The sequence below is a fragment of the Mytilus trossulus genome, chromosome 14, assembly GCF_036588685.1.
Source record: "Mytilus trossulus isolate FHL-02 chromosome 14, PNRI_Mtr1.1.1.hap1, whole genome shotgun sequence".
NCBI classification, from domain to species: domain Eukaryota; kingdom Metazoa; phylum Mollusca; class Bivalvia; order Mytilida; family Mytilidae; genus Mytilus; species Mytilus trossulus.
In genome coordinates, this window is record NC_086386.1 from 34,724,565 (window position 1) to 34,749,123 (window position 24,559).

Sequence of the window (24,559 nt, forward strand, 5' to 3'; positions counted from 1 at the left end):
GATTTGTTTGAACCTTCTATGTTTATAAAAAATAATTAAATAACACGATTTGGTATGATTTCCAATGTCACAACAGTAACTCTTTTAAAATTAACAAAACTAAATAACACAGAAATTAACAATTACAATTACTGTATGGCCTTAAACACTGAGCAATGCACATTTTGTACTGAATGTCATTCTTAATTACTTTTAAATAGTTATCAAACGTACCAGGCTTATAATTAAATAGGCCAAATACACGTTTCAACTACATTAGACTCATTAATAACGCTCAGATCAAAATAGCTATAAAGCCAAACAGTAACAAAATTGAAGAGCATAGAGAACCCAAAATTCCAAAAAGTTGTGCAAAATACAGCTTAGGTGATCTATCCCTGGGAAAAGAAAATACTTAGTATTTGAAAAAGTGTAAGCTACTAAAAAAACATCCAACCATTTATAATTCACAATTAAATTGGTATCTCCTTTATAAACCCATTCAAATGATTATATTATTTACCAAAAAATGGGTATGTAAACAAATATAAAAACTGTTTAACCTTGAAAATCATAACGATTAGAAAGCACATAATGTATAGAAAGCTAAAGTATTACCTAAGAAACTTTAGAAACAATTTGTGAAACAAATAATTGATAAAGTCTGTCCATTTTATGTCTACCCCTTCTTGTTCAGGTACAAAGATTTGACTTTAATGTGTATAATTGTATTGGACAATAAAGTATATAAATAGAATATTCAAGTTATTTATTTCCAACAGTTTATATATTATTATAACAAATATGAATGATCATGACATTTCTCTATATATATATATATATATTAATAATACTTAACCAAGACAAAGACACAAAAGCATGTTAATATTGCTCTATCAAATATTTCTCCTTCCTTGAACTGTATCCTGTTGGTAATTTGGGTTGCAAAACATAGATGCTTGGATTTTCAATTAGTTTTGATTAAAATGAACTATTTCTCATTAATTTTTTTTTTAATTATGAGAATTAAGAAAAAAGGCACTAGCATATCTCTATAAACAACTAAATTTTGAAAACAAAGTTTCCTATTTCAATATACTGTGGATTCATTATTATTCGTAAGATACCAATTTTCGTGGGTTTAGTTGTAACAGTTGAACCACAAATTTCAAATGTTCAACGAGTAACTTATTTTCAATAGGCTTTGTATACAGAGATTGGCAAAACCACAAAAACCAATATGCAAGTTTTCAGCAATCCACGAAAATAAATGAATCCACGGTAGTATTGGAATAAGTCCTTAATAATTTTTGGTCATAAATGATCTTTTACTTCATAGTTTATTTGACCTTTTAACCTTTCTGATTCGAGTGTTACTGACAATCTCTATATTCTTATATTCAGCTTCATATTTTATAATAAATTTAATTAATAAATAATTTTTTGCATAAATTTTACCAATTCATAAAATCAAATTTGAATATATATTCTTATATTTCCAACTTTCAAAGGCTAAAAGATAAAATTTCAGCATTCAATCATGTAGCAAATTTACTAATCATACAAAGTCTCTTACATGTATTACAAAGTTTGCCCAATTCCCAAGCTATTTATAGAATTCAAATAAAGCATAAAAATTTACATATGTATAATATGCAATGCTTGTAAAGTCCTGTAGTGAATACTTAAAAAGAAATATAAGAATATTGACAATTCAGGCAATCAAAAGCACAGTTATCCTTTTGTTGAAAAAAAAACCCTTTCTTAGATTCTTTCTAATAGTTTATAACATGACAATAATTCGTAAAATATACAAGGACTTAATTTAAACATAAAATATAACCTAAGAAAATAAAGAATTTACCATTTAGGAATTTGAAGCATTATGTGTATTATTCTAAAGATTTACGCAGAAACATTGTGACTGGTTAACAATGTCATTAACAAAAGAAGTCCTACACATGGTGGACTGAAATTATAATATTGAGACGATATAATTTAACCCAGGCTCTCAAATTACAAATTAAAAGTACCTTTAGGTTTTAAAAAAATATGTTACTTTTAGCAATCAATTTCTTCTTCATCTTTTATTATATTTAATTACACAACTGCATGTAACCAAGTATCAACTGAAACATAACAGAAATAAATGTATTCTGCTAGATAGTCCTTATACCAAATTACACAACTTTAGGTCAATTAGTATTGGATAGCTGAACTTTGATTTAAAACTTAACCAAAACTAACAATGAAAGTCATTTCAAATTCAAAGAGGTGAAACACACAATTAGGTGAACTAAAAAAATGCCATAAACATAAATTATATGAATAAACTACACACAAAAAAATCCTAAATACAATATACAAAAGCAATGATTTTAATAAAAGTATAATATTAACATACTGTCTTAGGTTGAGATAGGTACAGTAATATAATGTTACACCTTCTACTAAAGCCAGTATGGTTCACATAATGCCCAGAAGATGTTTTTTTGGCATGTGGTATATCAGCTTGTGTTATTTTGTTTCTGCTGAAACCTAACAAATTTTGTTTTCTTGTGAGTGTGATCATATATGAATATATACAAAACATACAATTCTAATATAAATTTGTAATACTCTGAACATTCTGTTAATGTGTTATTCAAATTATATATATTGATATGGATTGAATTGAACCAAAAAATAAACAATAATAATTGGTCGTAAATAAAGAGTTTATTGAAATATATAAATAAATAAATAACAAAAAAGTATTTTACTGAATCATAACTGCCACATTGAAATCATGAATATGCCTAAATATTGAAACTATTTAGCAATACTTAAAAAATATGCAAACAAATTAATTCACCAAAAAATTTCATAACATTTACTGACCATCATATATTTATTTATATATCATAAGCAAATAAAAAATTCTCAACACAGTATACTGCTTTCATACACACTATATTGACAGACATCACTAACAGTTGTGTTTTAGATGGTTACTTCAAATATTTATTTGATATTCATTGGAATATTTAAAAATGCACCAATTACCATTTACAATTATATATTTGTTCATGGCTGACAAATGATGAAAGACATGTGATATGAATATTCATTAGCTTCATTTCTTGGTACATCCATGCCAGTCTAATCCACCACAAGCAGCTGATATAATGAAATACAAGATAACCTGAAAAAAATATGGATATCAAACTATTAATAAATGCCTTGAATATTGAATCTACAGTGTTAATGTTTGAGACATATCTTATACAAAACAAGAATGCACAAATTATCCTGCTATATTTTCCCTATCTATATTCCAAAGGATAAGAAAACAGAAAGTTGATAACTGAGTGATACAAAAAGTGTTGACTTCTTACATCTCATCATTTTCATGACCAAATATGGTCATTCTAATGCCTAGTTATTAAAAAAGGTAATGAAATATTTGATAGACAGATGTGACAGATAGACAAAACAAGAATGTGTTCATAGTACACAGATGTCCCATCCCCACTATCATTTTCTATGTTCGGTGGACAGTGAAAATGGTGTAAAATGTCTTATTTGGCATTACAATTAGAAAGATCATATCATAGGGAACAACTTTCAAGTACATTGGACTTCAACTTCATCAAAAAATACATCCACCAAAAACTTTAACTTGAAGATGGACAGACAAACGAACACAACCAGAAAAGATAATGCCCATAATGGGCCATAAAAACTCCTGATCATAGAATGGAAGATGTCATAGAATGTGTATTTAGTTACTGGTTATATACATACAGCCTTGTTTTTTCTTATTGAATGAGTGGCAACATAACAACTTTGTTTATGTATTGATTACAGACATTTCAATAAATTAACCATTAAGATTGCAACAAAATGCAAAAACAGGTGCAATTTTGTTTCTCCTGAAGATCTTAGAAATGAAAGACACAGTATGAAAGCACTTTGTCACCACTTACTAGTACTTATGTATGTTAGCCTTGTGAAAACATTTATTCATATTGGTGCTCTAAATATATTATTGTATTCAATGTACATTTAGCTGATTAAGTTCAACTTGAACAAGTGCTAAAACATCTAAATGTAAAATTATCTACCAAATGACATATTAAGTCCTTCTTATAGAGCAGGATTATTTTACTAAACTGTAAATTTAATAATTAAAGTGATGTTTTTTTTATTGCAAAAATAACATTGGGATAAGTTTTGCAAATATCAAAATTCTCCTTTAACATTTTGATAGGACTGTTTTAAAGTGTGTTTTTTTTATTTTACAATAATTTATAACATATGTTTTACCATTGTACAAGAGTCTGAATAAAACTGCACATAAACATTTCTTAAATACACAGTAGTAAAAATTACATAGTTTATATATTACTTACAATAACAACAACTATTACAATAATGGTGATCTTGACATTCTTCCACCACATAGACCTAGCTAGGGTACGACTACTCTTCTTAAATGTTATTGACTACAAGTACAACAAAAAGTAATCAATTATCTGATAGCAAAATAAAACCAGATGATTGGTTTCTTTTAAACATATACTAAATGCAACATGATTACTTTTTACCTATTATAGAACAATTGGGTAAGACTAGTTTTAAATTCAAACAAATCTCCCATTCTAATGCAATTCATTTGTAACGATAATTTTCATTGGACATTGACAAATTTTATGAAGGGGTAAATTCCACGTTCTACCAGTACTTTAACTAAGAAAGCCACCATTTTGAATTCCAATTTTTTTATACTACATTAAATAAACATGAAAATCTCCTTTTGAGACTCAAAATCCACTTTGTCAACATTGAAACCATTCTGAAGCGTACAAAAGGTAAAAAATGTGTCCAGTGTTTATGTTTGACATCGTGAATATACATATGACAACACATTGTTTAGTTGCTAACGACAATGCAGCAGTTTTGCAGACTTTTTCATTTATGTCATTTTACGCCAAAATATTTATCAAATATTATTTATTTTAATATGCTGTATTAGAATGGAGATAACTGTATTGCATGTTAAGCTAGGCCTTGGTAAAACTTGATTTTACTGTTGCAAATATCCGTTAACCTAGCTCTGATTCCTGTTGCTAGGTAAACTTTATTTGCGACAGTAAAATCTACGTTTTACAAAGACCAAAATTTTAATTCAATATCTGTTTACCTAGCTCTGATTCCCATCACTAGGTTAACTTAATTTGCAACAGTAAAATCTACAGTTTATAAAGGCCAAAATTTAAATACCAAAACTTTTTTATTTGCAGTTATTTCCCTTTATCTTTTTTCTACAGGGAGACGGATTAATATAAGGGAAACCTTGTTTCCGAATCCCTATGTAACATTTTATCACTGTTTTTATATGTGTTTGTCATGTACATGATTTTTTGAATTAAAATATGTTTAAAATAAATACAATACTGTTATTGCCCAATTTTGCCTAGCTAGAACAAATATCATAAAGGTAAAACTGACAATAAATAACCTTCACATTGAATTGATCTTTGTTGTTGTCAACTTACATTAGCTTGAAGGTCTTCTGTTTTATCAACTAGAAGTTCTAATCTTTCTCCTCTATCAGCTATTTGATCTAAAAAGATGAAACGCTTATTATTTTCAATAAACATAATACAATAAACTATAGATTACATAAGCATTGTGCAGATCAAAATATAATCAAAAAAAGATGTGGTACGATTGCGAATGAGACAACTCTCTACAAGAAACCAAATAACACAGAAATTAACAACTATTGGTCCCCGTACAGCCTTCAACAATGACCAAAGTAGACTTCATTTTTATAACATTAATTTTCATGAATCTTCATGGAAAATTAATATTAAGAAGAATTAGCATTAGATAAGGGAAATGGGTGAAATTTGTAAACCGATTGGTTGTTTGTTTAACACATGTTTAAGGTCACATTCAGCACATTATGTGCACAGTATGCTATATTGTAGTGACCACTTCTTATTGGTGGAAAAAGTTTAATTTCCCAGATATTGAATCAAAATATCATATACCTATATTTCTGACCATGATTCCTTTCAATTCATCCACTTGAGCTTCTACTTTCTCTATATTATCTTTTTCTTTGTGTTCTGTCAGTGATCTCTGAAAAGTAAACAAAAAACAGTTTTATATTCTATCTTTTGCAAAATAATATTCAGGTAAGTCTATTGTAACCTCAATCAAAATGTCAAAGGGAACATTTTCTTTGCAGAAAATCACAGGTCATTGGCAAACAAACCTATGTTAGAAACTCTGCATTTTAAATAATTTACTCAGTGAATGGTAAATTTGAATTTGTGTGATTTGCAATTCATCATAATGCAAAAATGAGAAATGTGTCATTGACAAAACTTAACGTTCATGATAAAAAAAAACCAATTTGGTCAAAGTTTATTTCGAAACAGTCCTGTTTTTCCCAACAATATTTATAAATTATTTAACTAGGAAGCCAAAGTAGTATAAAATGATAGAAGAAAAACCTAACGTCCCTATTATCCTAGTGCCAGGGAATGAAAAGAACTGTCAAAATGTGGTACAAACAGGATGTTAATAAATATACTTCATAATACTTTGATCTATACTGGTTTACTTTTACAAATGGTTACTTGGATGTAGAGTTGTCTCATATGCACTCATACCACATCTTCTTATATCTACCTAAAGCTATAATGATATGCGACTAACTACCTACCATTTGTGATGCTATCACCCTGGAGAACTCACTATTCATGGAATAAGGTAAAGCTGTCTGTGCCCTCACTCCATACTGAGTCTGAAATCTAAAAATAAAAGATATAAAATTACTTTATTTTAGACTATTTCGTTCATTTTTTTTTTACATAAATGAGGCCATTAGTTTTCTTACTTGAATTGTTTTTAAATTTACATTATCATTTCAGGGCTGTTAATAGCTGACTATGCAGTATGGGCTTTGCTTGTTGTTAAAGGTCATACGGTGACCTTTTGTTTGTAATTTGGGTCTCTTGTGAAGAGTTGTCTCATTGGCAATCATATCACATCTTCTTTTTTTATATTGACTTATGAATGTCAGTTGTCTTCTTTATCAAAGTATTTTTTGAATATGGAACAGGATTTATTATTTTGTAGTAAGGCTTTACATATAAAATGATGGAAAGTGTACACTATTGAGGAAAGCTAGGTGAAAAAAAGTGGTTGCTAGTGGTCACCATCTATCATATTTGTTTTTGTTTATTGTGTGTATATAAAGTTTTTCTTGGTTTAAATTTTGTAATTTTAGTTCTTTTTATTACATACTATCAGATATGCATTTTGCTCATTGTTGAAAGTCATAGTCTCACCACATCTTTCTATCTTTATAACTTAATAATAATGAGTCAATATTTGGCACATAAAAGTGCAAAAAATATTGAAGACTTGTATCCTTTCAAAGCTATGTTAGTTCTACTGGTAGATACATGAGATGAGCATGGTTAAATGTAATATGAACACTTCAGTACAGAAAAGTCGATTTAACTTAATTTCCTAAAACAGTAATTGTATGCATGGGTTTATGGTAATGCCACTTTTAAGCAAAGGCCTGACAGAAAAAAAAGAAAGATATATAGACAACCAAAGTCCACCAACGCGTCTTAAACACAGCAAAAAAATCCAGCCCCTGATTTTTTTGCAGTTTTCTTAAATCTAAACTAACCTTCTTTTAACATCATTTAAAAACAGGAACGCTTTTGATCTTTCAAAATCCTGAAATGGAGTAAAAATATCATTTTACTTTCAATTGTTAAACATAATATATAATTTACAGCAATTACAGTATTACCATGATTACTGTGGTTTGCACATATATATTTGACTTATTAAAACTGAAATTTACAGCTTCTCTGTTAACCACTGGCATTAAGGAATAAGAGCCAAGACTGGTTGACTCAGATACATCATAATGTGTCCTGGTAGGCTTACATGTCTTACTGCTGACTGATATCTCATGAACTAGCGCTAGGACAAAAGAAATCTGGCTCAGTATGTTGCTCTACAGTCTTAATAGAACAAAGCAGGATTAATATTCATATCATTTTAATATGGTCTTGTCCTAAATATGCATTTATTTTCCACAATATGTTAGGCAGCCCTCAAAAATCATCATTATAGTACAAGTAATGCATATGTATTTAAATCAAAACAAATACTATTTTTTTTTCTATAAGTATATATATATAATGCTCTTCCAGAAATTTTAAAGTTACATTTTTATTACATTTAGTTTTGATTAATATGCATACAGCATATGTGAGTTTTTTGCATTTAAATTATTCAACATTTGTCATTTCACATATTTCAGGGGCTTTTATAGCTAACTATGCAGCATAGGCTTTGCTCATTGTTGAAGATAGTTACATGTATGTGGCCTATAGCAATGATAGTAGTTAATTTCTGTGTAATTAGGTCTCTTGTGGAGAGTTATCTCATTGGCAATCATACCACATCTTCTTTTTTTTAATTTGAGAAAATCATTTATTTCACTTTAAAGAGGTAGTTTTGCCTTCAAAATTTAAATGTCATAACTATCCAAGAGAGTCAGATCAGTCCTATCCTTATCTCTATTATCTGCTTGAGTATAAATATTGTTTACCCACAATGCATTTCTTTGTTATATACTTACATCATCTGTTATACATAGATAGATTATTCTGTTTTCATTGATGTAATGAAACAAGTAACTGAAAATAAATGCCAAGAGAGTCAGATTGGTCCTATCCTTATCTCTTTCTGCTTGAGTATAAATATTGTTTACCCACAATGCATTTCTTTGTTATATACTTACATCATCTGTTATACATAGATAGATTATTCTGTTTTCATTGATGTAATGAAACAAGTAACTGAAAATAAATAATAATTTAAATGATGAAAAACTGAATTAATTTAATACTGGTAGAGATCTGAAATATAAATTTGTTTGGTGTGTTTTGATTTTTCCATTGTTTACGGACTTTCAGTTTTTAATTTTCCTCTGAGTTCGTAATTTTTGTGATTTTATCTTTTTTCCTCTAACAACATCATTCAGGGGTTATACCTTTTCAATCTTTTTGCAGTATTAATTAGGCAGTTGGTTTTTCTATTTTGAATTGTTTCGAGTTTTGTCAACCATGGGCATTTCACATTGTTTTAGCTGACTTGCCATTGGTTCGATATTTTCTGTTTATAATTTTCCAGGAAGTTCAGTATTTTCGGTAATTTACTTTTTACATTGATGGCAGTACAGGTTTTACTTAATGTTGGAGCCATAAGGTAACCTGTATTGTTCACATCTTGGTCCTCTTGTATATCATGATAGTTCTCATTGGCAATGATAGCACATCTTCATACATTTGTATATTCTTAAAGAAATCTGCAAAGTACACATTTTATGATGTTTCGAACTTTCTAGTACAGTAATCAAATTTACTTAAATTAATACTTTTGCACTGTGACTGGTTTGATGCAAAAACATGCAATACATTTTCAAGATATAAAATAATATAAACGTATGTTTTGGACTGTCAGAGATATTATTACTGGTATTACTTACCTTCCATGAGAGTAAGTTAGTTTAGAATCTCCAGGTGATATTTTTACTTGTATAAGTTGAATTACTTACCTTCCATGAGAGTAAGTTAGTTTAGAATCGCCAGGTGATATTTTTGAAAGAATCTGCTCTGTAACTTCAGTAAAATTTCCAGCACAACTGGCATACTTGGCTAAAACAGTTGTTCCTCTAGACACAACACAAAACAAAATTGGCATAGTGTCACTACAGTTTTTTCAGTACTTTACAAAAAAGATAGCCTTTCTGTTCTTCTACACAGATGAAGGAATAGTCTTCCTCTTCTTCTATTCAGAGGAAAGAATGGTCTTCCTCTTCTTCTATTCAGAGGAAGAATGGTCTTTCTGTTCTTCTATTCAGATGAAGGAATAGTCTAGATACATCTTCCCTTGTATACTATGTATGTATGTATGTAGAACTGCAATATAATTGTACATGTACATAATTTAATATTATATGATTATATTGTACACTAAATTTCGTTTAATTATGCACTTTTATCATATGGGAATACATTCAATGTAAAATTATGAATGTAATTTAATATTTATCATGTTTAAATATAATTATGTCTACGGAAATTTCCCTGGACCAAATTATATACATATACATGGAAATATGATGTATCAATCATTGATTGACATCATCATTTGGGGTACCACTTTATCTGACTTAATCATAAACAAATTACAAAAGCCACAGGAAATAGAATACATGTCTTAATTCAACATTTCAAATTGAATTCTGTTATAGATAATGCATATTTTAAGGGTTTTCTTGTCGTAGAACACTCCGAGGGGTGTCAGGATTGATCAAATGAAAGACCAACCGGAGGGAGGTCTTTCTTTGAACAATCCTGACAACCCGAGGTGGGTTCTACGACAAGAAAAACCTTAAAATATGCATTATCTGACTTATAGAATTCGTTTGTTTATGTAATATATAGGTGTTTCTCGTTTTGTTTATATAGATTAGACCGTTGGTTTTCCCGTTTGAATGGTTTTACACTAGTAATTTGGGGCCCTTTATAGCTTGTTGTTCGGTGTGAGCCAAGGCTCCGTGTTGAAGGGCGTACTTTAACCTATAATGGTTTACTTTTTAAATTGTTATTTGGATGGAGAGTTGTCTCATTGGCACTCACACCACATCTTCCTATATCTATTACATACCGTCAAAAAATATTAATTTTATAAAGATTTGTAAAATTTAGCATCCTATTTTTCAGACAACACTAAAGTGGGATATTCCTTTCTAATGCGTTCAGGTATTTAATACGCCCTGCAGCTCATTTAAAATGTGAAATAAAACTCACTAAATAATTTAGATATAAACCTTTTAAAAATTGTTATCCATACACAATAAAAATATTACTGTAACTGCATTAAGAAAGACACAAATGTATTGTTACCATCCGATAACGGTGTATGACAAATACAAGACACATTGTAAGTTGTTTATTATACCACTTAGCTTATGGAAAAGGGGGAGGTTACGTTTTTTTTCTATTTGTTATGTTATTTCTATCGCAGAAAAGTGGTTATTTGTTTTAAAATTTTACTTGAATCTAAAGAGAAATTCAGAAAGATTGTCTTTTGAATAGCAATACATTTTATTAAAAGATAATCAGGATATAATTATTTACCCTCCGCACCCGACCCTTTCTTGAGTTACGTTTATGTTATTCAATAGAATATAAGATTATCTTATTAGTTGATCATTTGATAGAGTAAAAGGTATAGATAAATTTAAAAATGTTAAGAACTGACACGAAGACGAATATAAATACATGTAGGTCACAGTATAATTTCCTATTCAGTGTGTATCGTTCTGAACATGTATGAAACATTTGTCACTGGACGTTAAGCAAGCAACCAAAAATCAATCAACCTATTCAGTTTGACTCAATAAGATTTTCAAAATTTAACACACAAATATATTAAAATTGAATTTATTTTATGAAAGTCTACATTAAAATTCATCTGACATATATCATGTATATGATAATGTTTCTTTATTGCAGCGATAAATCATCAAAAGTTCACATTATTTGTTTCTAAAATTAAAATGCGGGACTACAATGACGGTTTCTTTTACACCTATCATCGATTGAACTTTAAAAAAATAAATTTCCAAATCAGCAACAAAAAACTATTAGACAAACAAAGTTTTGAAGTAAATCATAGATTGCATGTTTATCAAGGAAAATAATGACCTTACACAGGTCATTATTTTATGACTTGGAGCATATATCATTACAACATGGTATCGTCCGGGTTGATTCTGAAAAAGAATGACCTGACGTTCTGAAAGAAAATAACTCCATATAGGCATATACAGTAAAAGAATGCCTATTAAAAGCAGTTCATTTCTGTTTTCGTCATTTTTTCAAGCATAACCAGATAATCTTGCCTGTAATTATAACAAGGCATGATTGAAAGGAGAGGGTTGAGATCTCATAAACATGTTTAACCCGTCGCAATTTTGCGCCAGTCCCAAATCAGGAGCCTCTGACATTTGTCAGTCTTGTGATTTTTAATTTTAGTTTCTTGTGTATTTTATCGGGTCGGTCGGGGGAGGGGAAACAAACAATATTTTATATTTGACGTAACATGAATGACCAAATAACACTGTTATTATCCGAAAAATATCACTTGTTATGACCATATAACACTTGAAATTTTAATATTAGAACATATTGGTGACTTTAAAACATTGATTAGAAAATATTGATATATTATAGATGAATTTTATAGCTTAAAAATGAAAAAGAAAGCAGATACATGTACATGTAAGTTCATAAAGATCTTTTTAAATTTAGTGTGTACATCCACTATGGCGGCCATTGTGATTTCCGTGGTCACCATGTTGGATGCACATACTAAATCTTTCAGTAAATAAATTTTTAGTTATATACTATTATTTATTATTTCATATCGGTTGACAATAAGATTTTTTTATTGGATAAAAAGGGGTCACATGACATTCACTAATCTTCAGTAATACATTCCGTCGGTCATTAACAGAACAATACTATTACCCCCCCCTCCCCCATTATCATGATTATTTATATAATAGTTCTTGAAAAACTGGTCATTATCGTGATACATGGACAGCCCGTAGGACAGTGGTATTGACTGCGACAGCGATAATGACCTCGCCTTCGGCTCAGTCATTATTACTATCTTATTCAATAGCAGTCCATATATCACGATAATGACCAGTTTTTAAAGAACTATTATATAAATAATCATGATAATTGGGGGGGGAGGGGGGGGGGGGGGGTAATAGTGGTCATGATCCAGAAAGCCTGGGCTTAAAAACATTGAACCCAGAGGTCCTGGTTTAAATAAATATAAATCCTGACATCCCGAAATTCGAAATTACAATTCCCAGATCCTGAAATCCAGAGCATTAAAAACACAAGATCCTGAAGTCCTGATAAAGGTCCTATCACCCCTCAATAATCAAAGTTTAAAAGTCACAAATACATGTATGTGCTAATATCAAAATTTCAAGTGTTATTCGGTCATTAAAAGCGTAATTAGGATATTAACAGTGTTATTCGGTCATTCAAGGTACCGGTACAATAACCCATGAGACATGTGAGACAAGGATATTAACTAAGAGGGTAAAATATTTTGATATTTCGCCATGTCATTATAATGAAAAACAAAATATGTTATCTTGTTTATTTTGGTTGATTGTTACCAGATTCCAAGTATAATGCCAACAAATGAGGATTGTACATGTAGTAGGGAAAACAGTAGTATTACATTTTCCCAGCATTAGGTTGGCCTTTTGCGTACCTAAGACAGGTGAAGGAGGTCAACTCAGGAGTGTTGTGATTGGATGTAAGGGTACAATATATTTTTTTATTTATAATTTATCTATGAATAACTGCAGTGTGTAAATTTACAATATAAATTTTAAAAACTAATGAAATATTTTCTAGAGAATTATTCAAAAAGACTTCCAAAATTTCATAAATTTGGTGCAAAATGACGATGGGCATGGATAACCATGATAACATAAACAAGCTCCGTTGGAAATTGGTCTGATACTATTTGGCTTCAATTTTTAAAATACAGTAATATGGGGACGAAGTAGAAAATTCGATATAAAAAAAAAAGGGAAAATTTCCTAAATTTTTCATTGTACTAATGAACTCAAAATTGTTCAATTTTTTGTTGTTCGGGTTTTTGAATTTCCGGATCGCAGAAATCTACTTCTGTTTCCGGTCATGTTTACATGAGACTTTGAATAAAATGTATATTTATCAGTCTAAGAAAGGAACTATAATACTAATTCATTTAAAAAAAAATTGCTTGTTATTAAAAAAATGTTACCTGATGACAGCGTTTCTTTGTTTACATTGAATATGACGTCATAACTTAAATAACGTCACAACTAAAATCCCTAACAACAGAACCAAAATCGGAAACGTTCCGGTATTTCCGTTTCTCTTTTTTAACATTGTTGATTTTTAAAAAAAATCATAGATTTCGTCCCCATTCACAGGTTATTCCTGCCTCATATTAAACAGGTTGGGAACAAACCCCCTGGATGGTGATTAAACATGTACCTGTATAGAGGGATAAACCTTCTTAAGAGGGATAAAATTATCCCTCTATAGAGGGGTATTTGTGTTTGCACTGGATTTAAAGCAAATTAGGGCAGAATGGCATTTTCTAATTATATTGGCTATAATCTCTAGCAGTAGGTGCATCAACATATGCACTTTACTAAAAATTGGGATAACCTGTTTTCTGCTAAAGTGACAAAACTTGAAATCTATTGTATACCTATCTGAACACCTGATCAACATCAAAAGGAATAGTTGACCTTTAAATTTCATGTTAAATCTTACAATAGAAATTCTGTTAAGTGAGTAGAATTTACTTGATCATCACAGCTTTCAATCATGGTGAACAATAGATTTTATATTTAGTCAGATAAGCAGCAAATTGGGCATGTGCATATTAAACTATAAGTACATCAATTGGTGCATCAACTGTTGCAGGTTACTGCCATAATAAGTAGAGAATGCCATTCTGCTCTGCTTTGATTTAAATCCAGTCTAAACAAAAATACCCCTCTATAGAGGGATAATTTTAATTTTATCCCTCTATAGAAGGTTTATCCCTCTATACAGGTATAATCACCATAGAGAGGGTTTGTTCCCAACCTGTTAAAGTACTAACACCACACATAACTATTTTATCCAGGTTTTTGTTGTAAAAACTGGTAAATTTAGAAAATGTTAGTATTGTCGCCTATGACAGAATAAATAGTACCATTTTCCCAGTATTAGTACCCTTTAAGGATCTTCACAAACCTGTAAAAAAATGTCATGTGATTATTACTCATTCCTTCTCAGTTCCATTCATTTACAAAGATTTAGTTCTTAAAAAGAACACTATCATATTTTTGCAATATCTATAAAATTTCATTATATTGTGTTACCCTATGTGCGTTTGAAGGCAAATTTTGACAGAAATCTGACTGAAAATCTTTTTGTTTTGGTTAAACCCACTTCCGGTTTATTCAAATTTTAAATTACGAGGTCAAGTTCCGTTTATATTCCGGATTATATTTTTATTTTTACACTGCTTGCACAAGCTTTGATTATGAGTTAATTTTAGATCATATTCTGACAAATCTAATCGAACGGTACAGCTAAACCAAGGATTTGTAAAGAGGCCGCAGGGCTCCTAGATAGGAATTTACGACTTTGGGTTGTTATTAATGATTTTTTTGTAATTGAGAAAAATATATTTTCTCCCATTTGCCTGTCGGGGGCGTAACTGGGTCCTTTTGAAGTGCTCGTCAACCGGGGGAAGTGCGCACTCCCCTCCCCCCGATTTTTGTTTTTACTAGATGCAAAATGGTGGGTTATGAGGGCCTAAAATTGATTTGAATAGCAAATTATTAGGATTGTTATTTGATCTTTTTAAATGAGAAACATCAATAATTTCCAAAATCTACCCTTCGTTTTTTAGCTGCAACAAAAACGTTCATGGCCTTGTCTAAATTGACCTAAAAAACACGGTGGATGTGCAGTAAACCCAAAGCCGACAATCTGTTATTTCTGATTGTGGAATGGATGTACGTTTTCAAACGTTTTACATGTATTACGCTAAACGAACTTTCAGCTCAGTGTAGCACTGCGGCGACGGGCATTGTCAGGAGAACACACAGTATTGTATCATTAGACGATCCAATGCTACGGGGCGCCGAATGGGACTCTTGTGGTTTTGTACAAAATTCAATTCTGTCATAACAAAATCATTTTTGTCTTACAAAACTATGTGATACAGACTTCTTTACTGAGAACTTCAATTTTGAGATGACAAAATTCATTTTTGTATTGTCAAGACAAAATTCATTTTTGTAGACAAAATTCATTTGTGTTATGACAAAAGTCAATTTTGTCAAAAAGGTATGCAAATATAAAGTTATTTGCATACAAAATTGACTTTTGTTACCTGATATGGAAATTAAAACACAAAAGTCAATTGTGTGAGTCAAAATTGAGTTTTGTGAGACAAAATTGAGTTTTGTGAGACAAAATTGAGTTTTCTTCTTCTTCTTCTTCTTCTTCTTCCTTGCTTAGGACTGGATTCTTAAAAGAATGTTACAAGTCCACTAGACGGAGAATGAGACAGCAATTCTCCTGTAACTATTTACAAATAAAACGTTCCGAATATATACAATTTAAAACTATGTACACTTGGTTGCTGTCTATGGTGTTGGTCTCTTGGGTGCACTATTGTTGGCTAGTGCACTCTGGAACCCCTCTATTGTCAGAGCTTCAGTTGTAGCTGTTGGAAGGTGGTTCCACTCTTGTATAGTCCGTGGAAAGTATGAGTACTTATATACTCTCGGATTTGCTGGTGGTTGATATAGGCGTTGTTTGCCTCTAGTACGCCGATCGTTTGGACGCAAGATGAAACTGGCATCAATGTCCACTAGCTCATGCTGGATCTTGTAAAGCATGACGAGTCGATGGTTGCTTCGTCTGTTAGTTAGTGGTTCCCATCCTAGTGTCTTGACCATAGTTGTCACACATCCAGGTGTTTTATCAGTGTAGTTGTTGGTTACAAACCTGGCGGCCCTCCTTTGCACTTGTTCTAAACGGTTAATGTCCTCAGTGGTATGAGGGTCCCATGCCGCACTAGCATATTCTAGTGTTGGTCTGACCAGAGAGATGTAGGCTGCATTTCTTACATTCTTGCTGCATTCTCGAAGGTTACGCCTAAGGAATCCGATGGATTTGGATGCTTTTTTGGCAGTAACGTCAACATGATGTTTCCATTGTGAGACAAAATTGAGTTTTGTGAGACAAAATTCAAATTTGTCAATTTTGTCTCACAAAAGTCGATTTTGTGAAGACAAAATTCAATTCTGTGCGACAAAATTCATTTTTGTGACAACAAAATTCACTTTTGTGAGACAAAGTTGACAAAATTGAATTTAGTCTCAATTTTGTGATACAAAATTCAATTTTGTCAATTTTGTCTCACAAAAGTCAATTTGGTGACGACAAAATTCAATTTTGTGACGACAAAATTCAATTTTGTGACGACGAAATTGACTTTTGTGAGACAAAATTGACAAAATTGAATTTTGTCTCACAAAAGTCAATTTTGTTACTTTTGTAAGACAAAAAATTTTGTCTCAATTTTGTCTCACAAAAGTCAATTTTGTCTCACAAAAGTCAATTTTGTCTCACAAAAGTCAATTTTGTCTCACAAAAGTCAATTTTGTCTCACCAAAGTCTATTTTGTCTCACAAAAGTCAATTTTGTCTCACAAAAGTCAATTTTGTTTCACAAAAGTCAATTTTGTCTCACAAAAGTCAATTTTGTCTCACAAAAGTCGATTTTGTATGCAAATTAGTTCACAGAATCCAAACTAAACTAATTTGCATACAAAATTGACTTTTGTCGCCTACTTTTCAAAATAGGTAACAAAAGTCAAGTTTGTGTAACAAAAAGGATTTTTTTTCATGACGAAAGTGACTTTTGTCCACTGAAAGATAATTTTGTATGACAAAATTTTAAATTTGTAGTATCTTACAAATTTTGTTAAACTGAACTCATTTTTGTTGCACAAAAGTCACTTTTGTCCGTACAAAATTGAATTTAGAGTACAAAAACACAAGAGTCTCATTCGGCGCCCCGTAAATGTGGGGTTAACGATATAAAGCGTCTCCATCCAAATAACAATTTATAAAAGTAAACCTGTGTATAGGTCAATGTACGGCCTTCACTGACAGGGAGACTTGGCTCACACCGAACAAAAAACTATAAAGGGCCCCCAAATTACTAGTGTAAAACCATTCAAACGGGAAAACCAACTGTCTAGTGTATGTGCCCTTCTTCGCTAGCCAAGGTTACGCTATTACCCTTGGCTGTGCCACACATAACAAAACATGGTAATAAATTAGCATGTATAATATATTAGCAGCTCACGTCACAATAATTCAAAATTTCGTACCTAAATTTGCTCATATTTGGGCGTCCATTTAGCCCTTTAAACATTGCTTCACATCTTGTATACTTCCTGTCACATTAAAAAAAATTATGTCCATCAATTTCCACAGGTTTTCATCTGTTTATAAAATCGTTATTTCTTAGGAAAAGTATGATATCTTTTATATTAAATCTTTTTAATTTTCTAAAACAATAAACCTATTAAAACATTTCTTTATTTTTTTTTAATTTGTATAAAGAAATTTCTTATCAAAACTGATTAAATGTATTGTAATTGCTTATCAAACTAGAGTAACTCAAATTCTTAATGGTTACCAACTTCGTTTTGAAACTATTTTAAATTTTGAGATACAATTGAGCAGGATGGATCCAGGATCCGAGGTAAAGCGAGGGACGTAAATGTTAACAATTAAAAACCTGTTGAGAAGAGTTTTTAGCCTATTGTAGTACGCTTCACTCAAACAATTGGATGACTATAATTATATTTTACAATAAAGCGGATCTCATCGAATGTCTATGAACAAAGTGAAGTAGATTAGTCAGCCGAGAACCAGCTAAAAGCAAAGCAAAGCGAAGAAAATATGCGACTTCTACGTACGGCACTTCCCTTGAATTATGACACTGGTGAGTCTAGGTAAAATAATATGACAACATAATCATGTGCAGTAACAACTTAAGGTTTCATTAAAGTCAAAATATATGACACCTCATAAACATTTACATTTACATGTAATGCAGTACAAGCTAAATTGAATGTTGATTTTTCAGAAAATGTGTTAATTTACGAGTTTCAGACAATTTCATGTATCTAAGTGAACTGATATCGAAGGTACAATACATAAATTGGACAAATATGACATTGAAACATATTTATTTGACAAAACACCATTATATAGCTTGAATACTGCATTTCATGTAACAGTATTCGTCCATACCAATTTTAAACAAATTAAGTCGTCTAGCAGGCCTCTAGAGTTTTTTGAAAATTCAGTGTTCACCCCAAGAACCGGTTTAGCCACACCATAATAATTTCAAGCTTATTAACAATTTACACTGTGTATATGTTAAGCATGTTTTAATGAAGATATGCTCCCATAGTTTAGGACTCTTATAATTAAAAATGCATATTTTCAACAACAAAAAAATTGGGTGTGTGTTATAAGTCTGAAATTACTTTTAAAAAATCTCCCGACAACCGATCAGAAATGATTTTAAGTTGAGCAACTGCATAAAAAAACATTAAATGATGCTCAACCGGCATAATAAAATCGTTATCATACAATGTGGATAAATTTCAGTGGTGGATCCAAACAATTTCATAAGTGGGGGCACAGTGACTGCCTAAGAGGAGTCCCGCTCCAGTCATACTTCAGTGATTCCCCATATAATCAACATGTTTTTTCCAAAGAAAGGGAGGCCCTGCCCCTTAAACCTTTTGCGGACATCAAAACCTACATTGACAGAGCTTCATGACAACAATGACTTTCATTTTTATGTGGCGTAATGGGTAGATAATTTCGACGAAGAAGAATCCTAACTTTTCACTCGCAAATAAGATTTGTTTTACTGTTTTTATGTTATATGAAAATGTATCTTACATATGAAGCGATTTGATGTATCAAATAGATTTGTTCTATACGTTTTTTAAAATAAAACAATCAACGCATACAAGCAGGGACGCAACACGGTGTACCGGACTTACCCTTTTCGATTAGAATATGGCCCATTTCTAGGACGTTTCCTCAAAAACTGTTGCCGGGGTCAGATCTATAGATGCGAGTTTATGCCATAAAAATCGTTTATCTTTTTTTTCGGTGGAATTCATGTTTATGCATTTACATCCACCAAAATCTACTACAGACACCACAACCAGTGGCGGATCTAGAAATTTTCATAAGTGGGGGCCCACTGACTGACCTAAGAGGGGGCCCGCTCCAGTGATTCCCTATATAAGCAACCAATTTTTTTCCCCAAAAAGGGCCCCCCCCCCCTAAATCCGCCTCTGACAACATGTATTTTGTTCAAAATTTGTTTATAATGATTTAAAAGCATGCACAATTCTGGAAGCCCTATACTATAATTGTAGTTATAGACAATGATATTAGATGCAAAGACGTCGAAACTATGTGTCTAAGGGTAAACTTTAAAAGGCCACAGAAACAGAAGGAAACAATTCAAAAATAGGAACTTGACTATTTTACCTTCTTTAAAAAAGAATTACGTTTATTTTGTTTCTCCTACATATAATTCAATACATATAATGAATTTTTTACAATGTATTTTGTGCTGAATTTAATTTGTAGATATGAGTGTCAAGTTATGACACTGGTAACAGTGGGATTTCCAGTGACACTAGAACAATAGAAAAGTCACTCTTCTTATGAAAGAGATAGAAAAGGTCTAAAAACAGGAGAGACAATTTACGCATAAAACCCGATATGCATAGGGATGAATATCTCTTAAAACATAAAACCATTATATAACTTTTATACAACCACTATAAATAAAGTATATGTTAAAGCTAAATTTGCTAATATATGATTTTTTGAATTGCCAAACATGCTGTTAATTGAACAACCTATTGTTCAACATAGGGGTGTGTAAAAAACTGCCAGATTTGACTGCATATTTTTCTTTTTTTTTTTGAAAAGTATATATCAAACCTTAATAATGTAGCTTCCTGTGTATCCAATTTTTAACGTGTTCCGAAATGTAGTCTCGTCACAAGAATTTTTCAAAGTTGTGTCATTTTGTCTATATGAATGTCGGTAAATTCGTATGATCGAGCACACCGACATGCAAGTATATCGTTGGGACAACTCGATATAATGTAATCAATATACGTGAAAGATTACCTTATGTGAAGTTTATCAAAATTATCAGAACATAATTGATCAACACATTATGTTTGAACAACATAAGTCCTACAATATAAGATTTTAAAGGTGCATATCCTTTACATTCAACGTTTTTATTGGATTTTTTTTACTACAATTTATGTTCTTTTTCACGGGTTCAACCGAACATAAAGCATTTCTTTTCTATACAAGGCTTAATAACACAAAACACAAATATACTATGGGATGTAGGTTTGCAGCATCCAGTCTTTTAATAATTTCATTCGGAAAATAATAACATGTGAAAAAAACAAATTTAGAATGGCAGGTATTACGCAAAAAGACAGTTCTTATCACATTATCTTCACAAGAAGTATGATCAACAGCCTGAACAATCTACAAAATAAAATTACAAAAATTAGAAACAATTCACAACTAAATGTAAATGAATGAAAGGAGAAAATTGATTAAATACTGTAACTTTGGACAGTATACATGTGCATCTTTTGAATTGTACAATTCTATAAGAATAATCTTAATATACGTGTGAAAGACAGTACCAGTCCTATAGAACAACAATCGTTTTTTGTTTCAAAACAAAAAAATAACAAAATAAAATTAAAGTCAAACAGACCTTAACAGCAATTGAATTAAACGTGTAGACTGATTGAATGCAAACCGTCGAATGATTTGATTTTGAAGTGTTATATTAAACTTAAGTGTCACTTTTCTATGAAAACACAAGAAACTTTTGTGATTCAACATGCATATCTATATGAAGGTACTCCGATGATGTCTTGAATCAAACTTAATTGCAATTTTTTTTTATTTTCTGCATACGTTTTGGACTCTTTTACAACCTCGTATTTAATTTTAAATAACATTTCGTATTGAAGTACGTGTCTGATGTCAAGAATCAACACCGATAAAGGATTTACAACAAAAGGGGAAGTGCTAACTTCCTTAGCGACTCCCGTAAAATACCAAAAATACAGAAGTAGGTGCATCGGTAATTTTCAAAAAATAGCCAGATTCAAGTATAGGCAAAACTAAATTTTTTAAACTGAACTCGGCCAATAAAAGTTTTTCTTTCCAAAAATGTAGGCTATAATATAATTGACTTTTTACATTGTAAACTTGTACTTACTCATTGTCATACTCATATGTGTCTAAACATAAATTAAAGTCAATCAAAGATAATACCTCATTTGCAACTACTGGTGTTGTAAGACTGCTTATTTAGGGACAGTTAGACGACCAATGTCCAGTGGAAAACATCGAGAAAGCATCAGCTGTAGGGTTGCTAGTAGGGATGTTATCTTCACTCCTATGATGACTCTTCAGGTGCACGTTCACGAGTACTTTGGATTTCCTCGTCAGACAAGAAGGAGAAAAAGTCAAACAGACCTTAACAGCAATTGAATTAAACGTGTAGACTGATTGAATGCAAACCGTCGAATGATTAAATGCCCGCTTAGGTGGGTGAATCCACCCGTGCAAATTACTACGCATAACGGTATTCGTTAAGCCTTATAACGAAAAAAAATTTATGTAACCTCCAGGTTCAACGGTGATAGTAAAAAAAAATCCCAGAATTTTTTTGAATGATATTGTAAATGATATGAACCTTCGAATTCTTATAATATCGGAATAGAAAATATGTGATCCGAATTAACTTTTATGATGTACAGGGGGTAAGGGTCTTTCTTAAACAATATTATGATCCCAAATTAAATGAATTTTGTCGGCAATACTTTAATATAAACACTACATATAGCAAATTATATATTAAATCTCAATGTATTATTATTAGGAAAAATGTTTGACTCGGTAAAAAAAATCCTCCCCCTCCCCCCGTATTGCATGTAATGGTTTAAACCTGAAGGATTCGCACTAACTGCCTAAAAGGGGTCCGCTCCAGTCTTGAATCAGTGATTTTGTTTATCATAAACAAAATATTGTCTCACACTGAGAGGGGCAGCCGGGCAACCTGCACAGCCCAGCTTGTCAAAACAACTAAGATTTACAAAACATTACAAACAAAAACATCAGTTTGGCAATTTTACTGGAATCTGATTATCTCTACTGATAAATAATGCAACACTAATGACAAATTTAAGTTTTGGAATGATTTTATTCACAAAGAATGTTTCTCATTGGTATACATTTCTATGCTCTTGTCTTTTCTGAGTTTATATTGGAAATTAAAAATTGCTGCATGAAAGACACTAGCTCCACATTCCTATGCATATGATTCTCATATGTACGAGAATCATTCCTAAAATATCCGTTTGATATCCTTTCAATGCATGACACTGTCTAATGGGTTTTCCGCCTTAATTACAAGGAAAACCTGGCTAAACTTGTGCTAAATCAAACACTTGAATCGGATTACATCGCTATAGATGTTAAACAATTATTTAAAGGGCCATCCGGAACTGTTGGGTTTTATGACAGTCTTCCTTCCATACAGACCATCGCTGCAAAATAATTTGAACATTCAATTAGATGATTATAATATCATTTGGCAATCCAAAGAAAACATGAAAATATCAGACCACAATTAACAGAGACCCCCAAAAAAAAGCCAATTTTACTTTACCATGAAATTGAAAAAGTAGTTAGTTGCATGTCAAATCATCTTTTGGCTGCCGACAACAAATAAATAAAATCTAAATTTCGTAGCATTTTACCCCCCCCCCCCCCCCCCCTCCTTTTTTTTTTACTAAATTTGTTCAAGGTATCATATGATGGTTTTACCCCTTTTCAGATTTCAGTATGTCATGTTGTATATCTTTTATAAATTAGATAAATTTCTACGATATTCTTTATCATTTGACAAAATACTATGTATCTGAATTAAATTGTTTACTACTTGAAAAAGCGCGCCTTCTTTTACTTTAATTTACTTCCCTTTATTTCACATAGCAACAAATATTAAAAACTGCCAGATTTGACTGCATATCAATTCCCCCCCCCCCCCCCCCACACCAAAAAAAAAAAATAATAGTCAAGCAGCATAATTAACTTTACAAATTGGGAGAAAATCAAGATGTTCCGACTATAGGTTAGTATTAAAAAAAAATAATGAAAGAATGGCATGATTACAGGTTTGAACCCGGACGACACTTGAAATCGAAAATTCACTTATTTACCTATCATATGCAGATACGATGATGTGATAAACTTAACAATTAATAATTTACCTGGTGCATTTTCATGTTCACATTACGTTGACGCGTCTTAGTTCGTCTGTGTTAGCTCATTTCAAGCTCGTACACAATGTACACCATTTTCCGCTATTCTTTACCGATTACCTCTAGTCAGAAGAGCGCACTGTTTATAGGGGAGGTAATATTTTGTCACCGGTTCACGCACTGGTAACAGGAAAATCATTTAGTTAGTTTTAATTTACTAAACATACAATAGGAACAAATTTACCTATAAATGCACTATCTTTAATGTAAGACAAGGTATTTGACAAGGTATTTTATATATAAAACATTTTCAATTTATAAAACAATAAATTAAAAAAAACTACCAGTTTACTATATAAATAGAAAACATAATTTGTCTTTACACATTGTATTAAACTTTTTAATTCGTATTAGACCTTATTTGTTTAATATATATTTATTAGAAAACAAGAGAAAGTAA

The 24,559-nt window shown here is 31.1% G+C and overlaps 1 protein-coding gene across 2 annotated transcripts; it reads right to left on the reverse strand.

Annotated features, from left to right (window-relative positions):
- Window positions 1–2,236: 2,236 nt before the first annotated feature.
- On the reverse strand, window positions 2,237–15,124 carry LOC134695622 (vesicle-associated membrane protein 7-like). 2 transcript variants are annotated; one of them, XM_063556925.1, is made up of 9 exons: window positions 15,035–15,124; window positions 9,626–9,989; window positions 8,810–8,867; window positions 7,682–7,731; window positions 6,701–6,788; window positions 6,021–6,111; window positions 5,520–5,587; window positions 4,374–4,466; window positions 2,237–3,163 (listed from the first exon to the last, which is right to left on the reverse strand). In XM_063556925.1, exons 2-9 carry the CDS (start codon window positions 9,769–9,771, stop codon window positions 3,095–3,097), a joined length of 663 nt encoding a protein of 220 aa, XP_063412995.1. In that variant the 5' UTR covers window positions 9,772–9,989; window positions 15,035–15,124; the 3' UTR covers window positions 2,237–3,094. The 2 variants fall into 2 exon arrangements, with proteins under 2 accessions (XP_063412995.1, XP_063412994.1); XM_063556924.1 differs by having other exon boundaries at window positions 14,907–15,085.
- Between the last annotated feature and the right edge of the window lie 9,435 nt (window positions 15,125–24,559).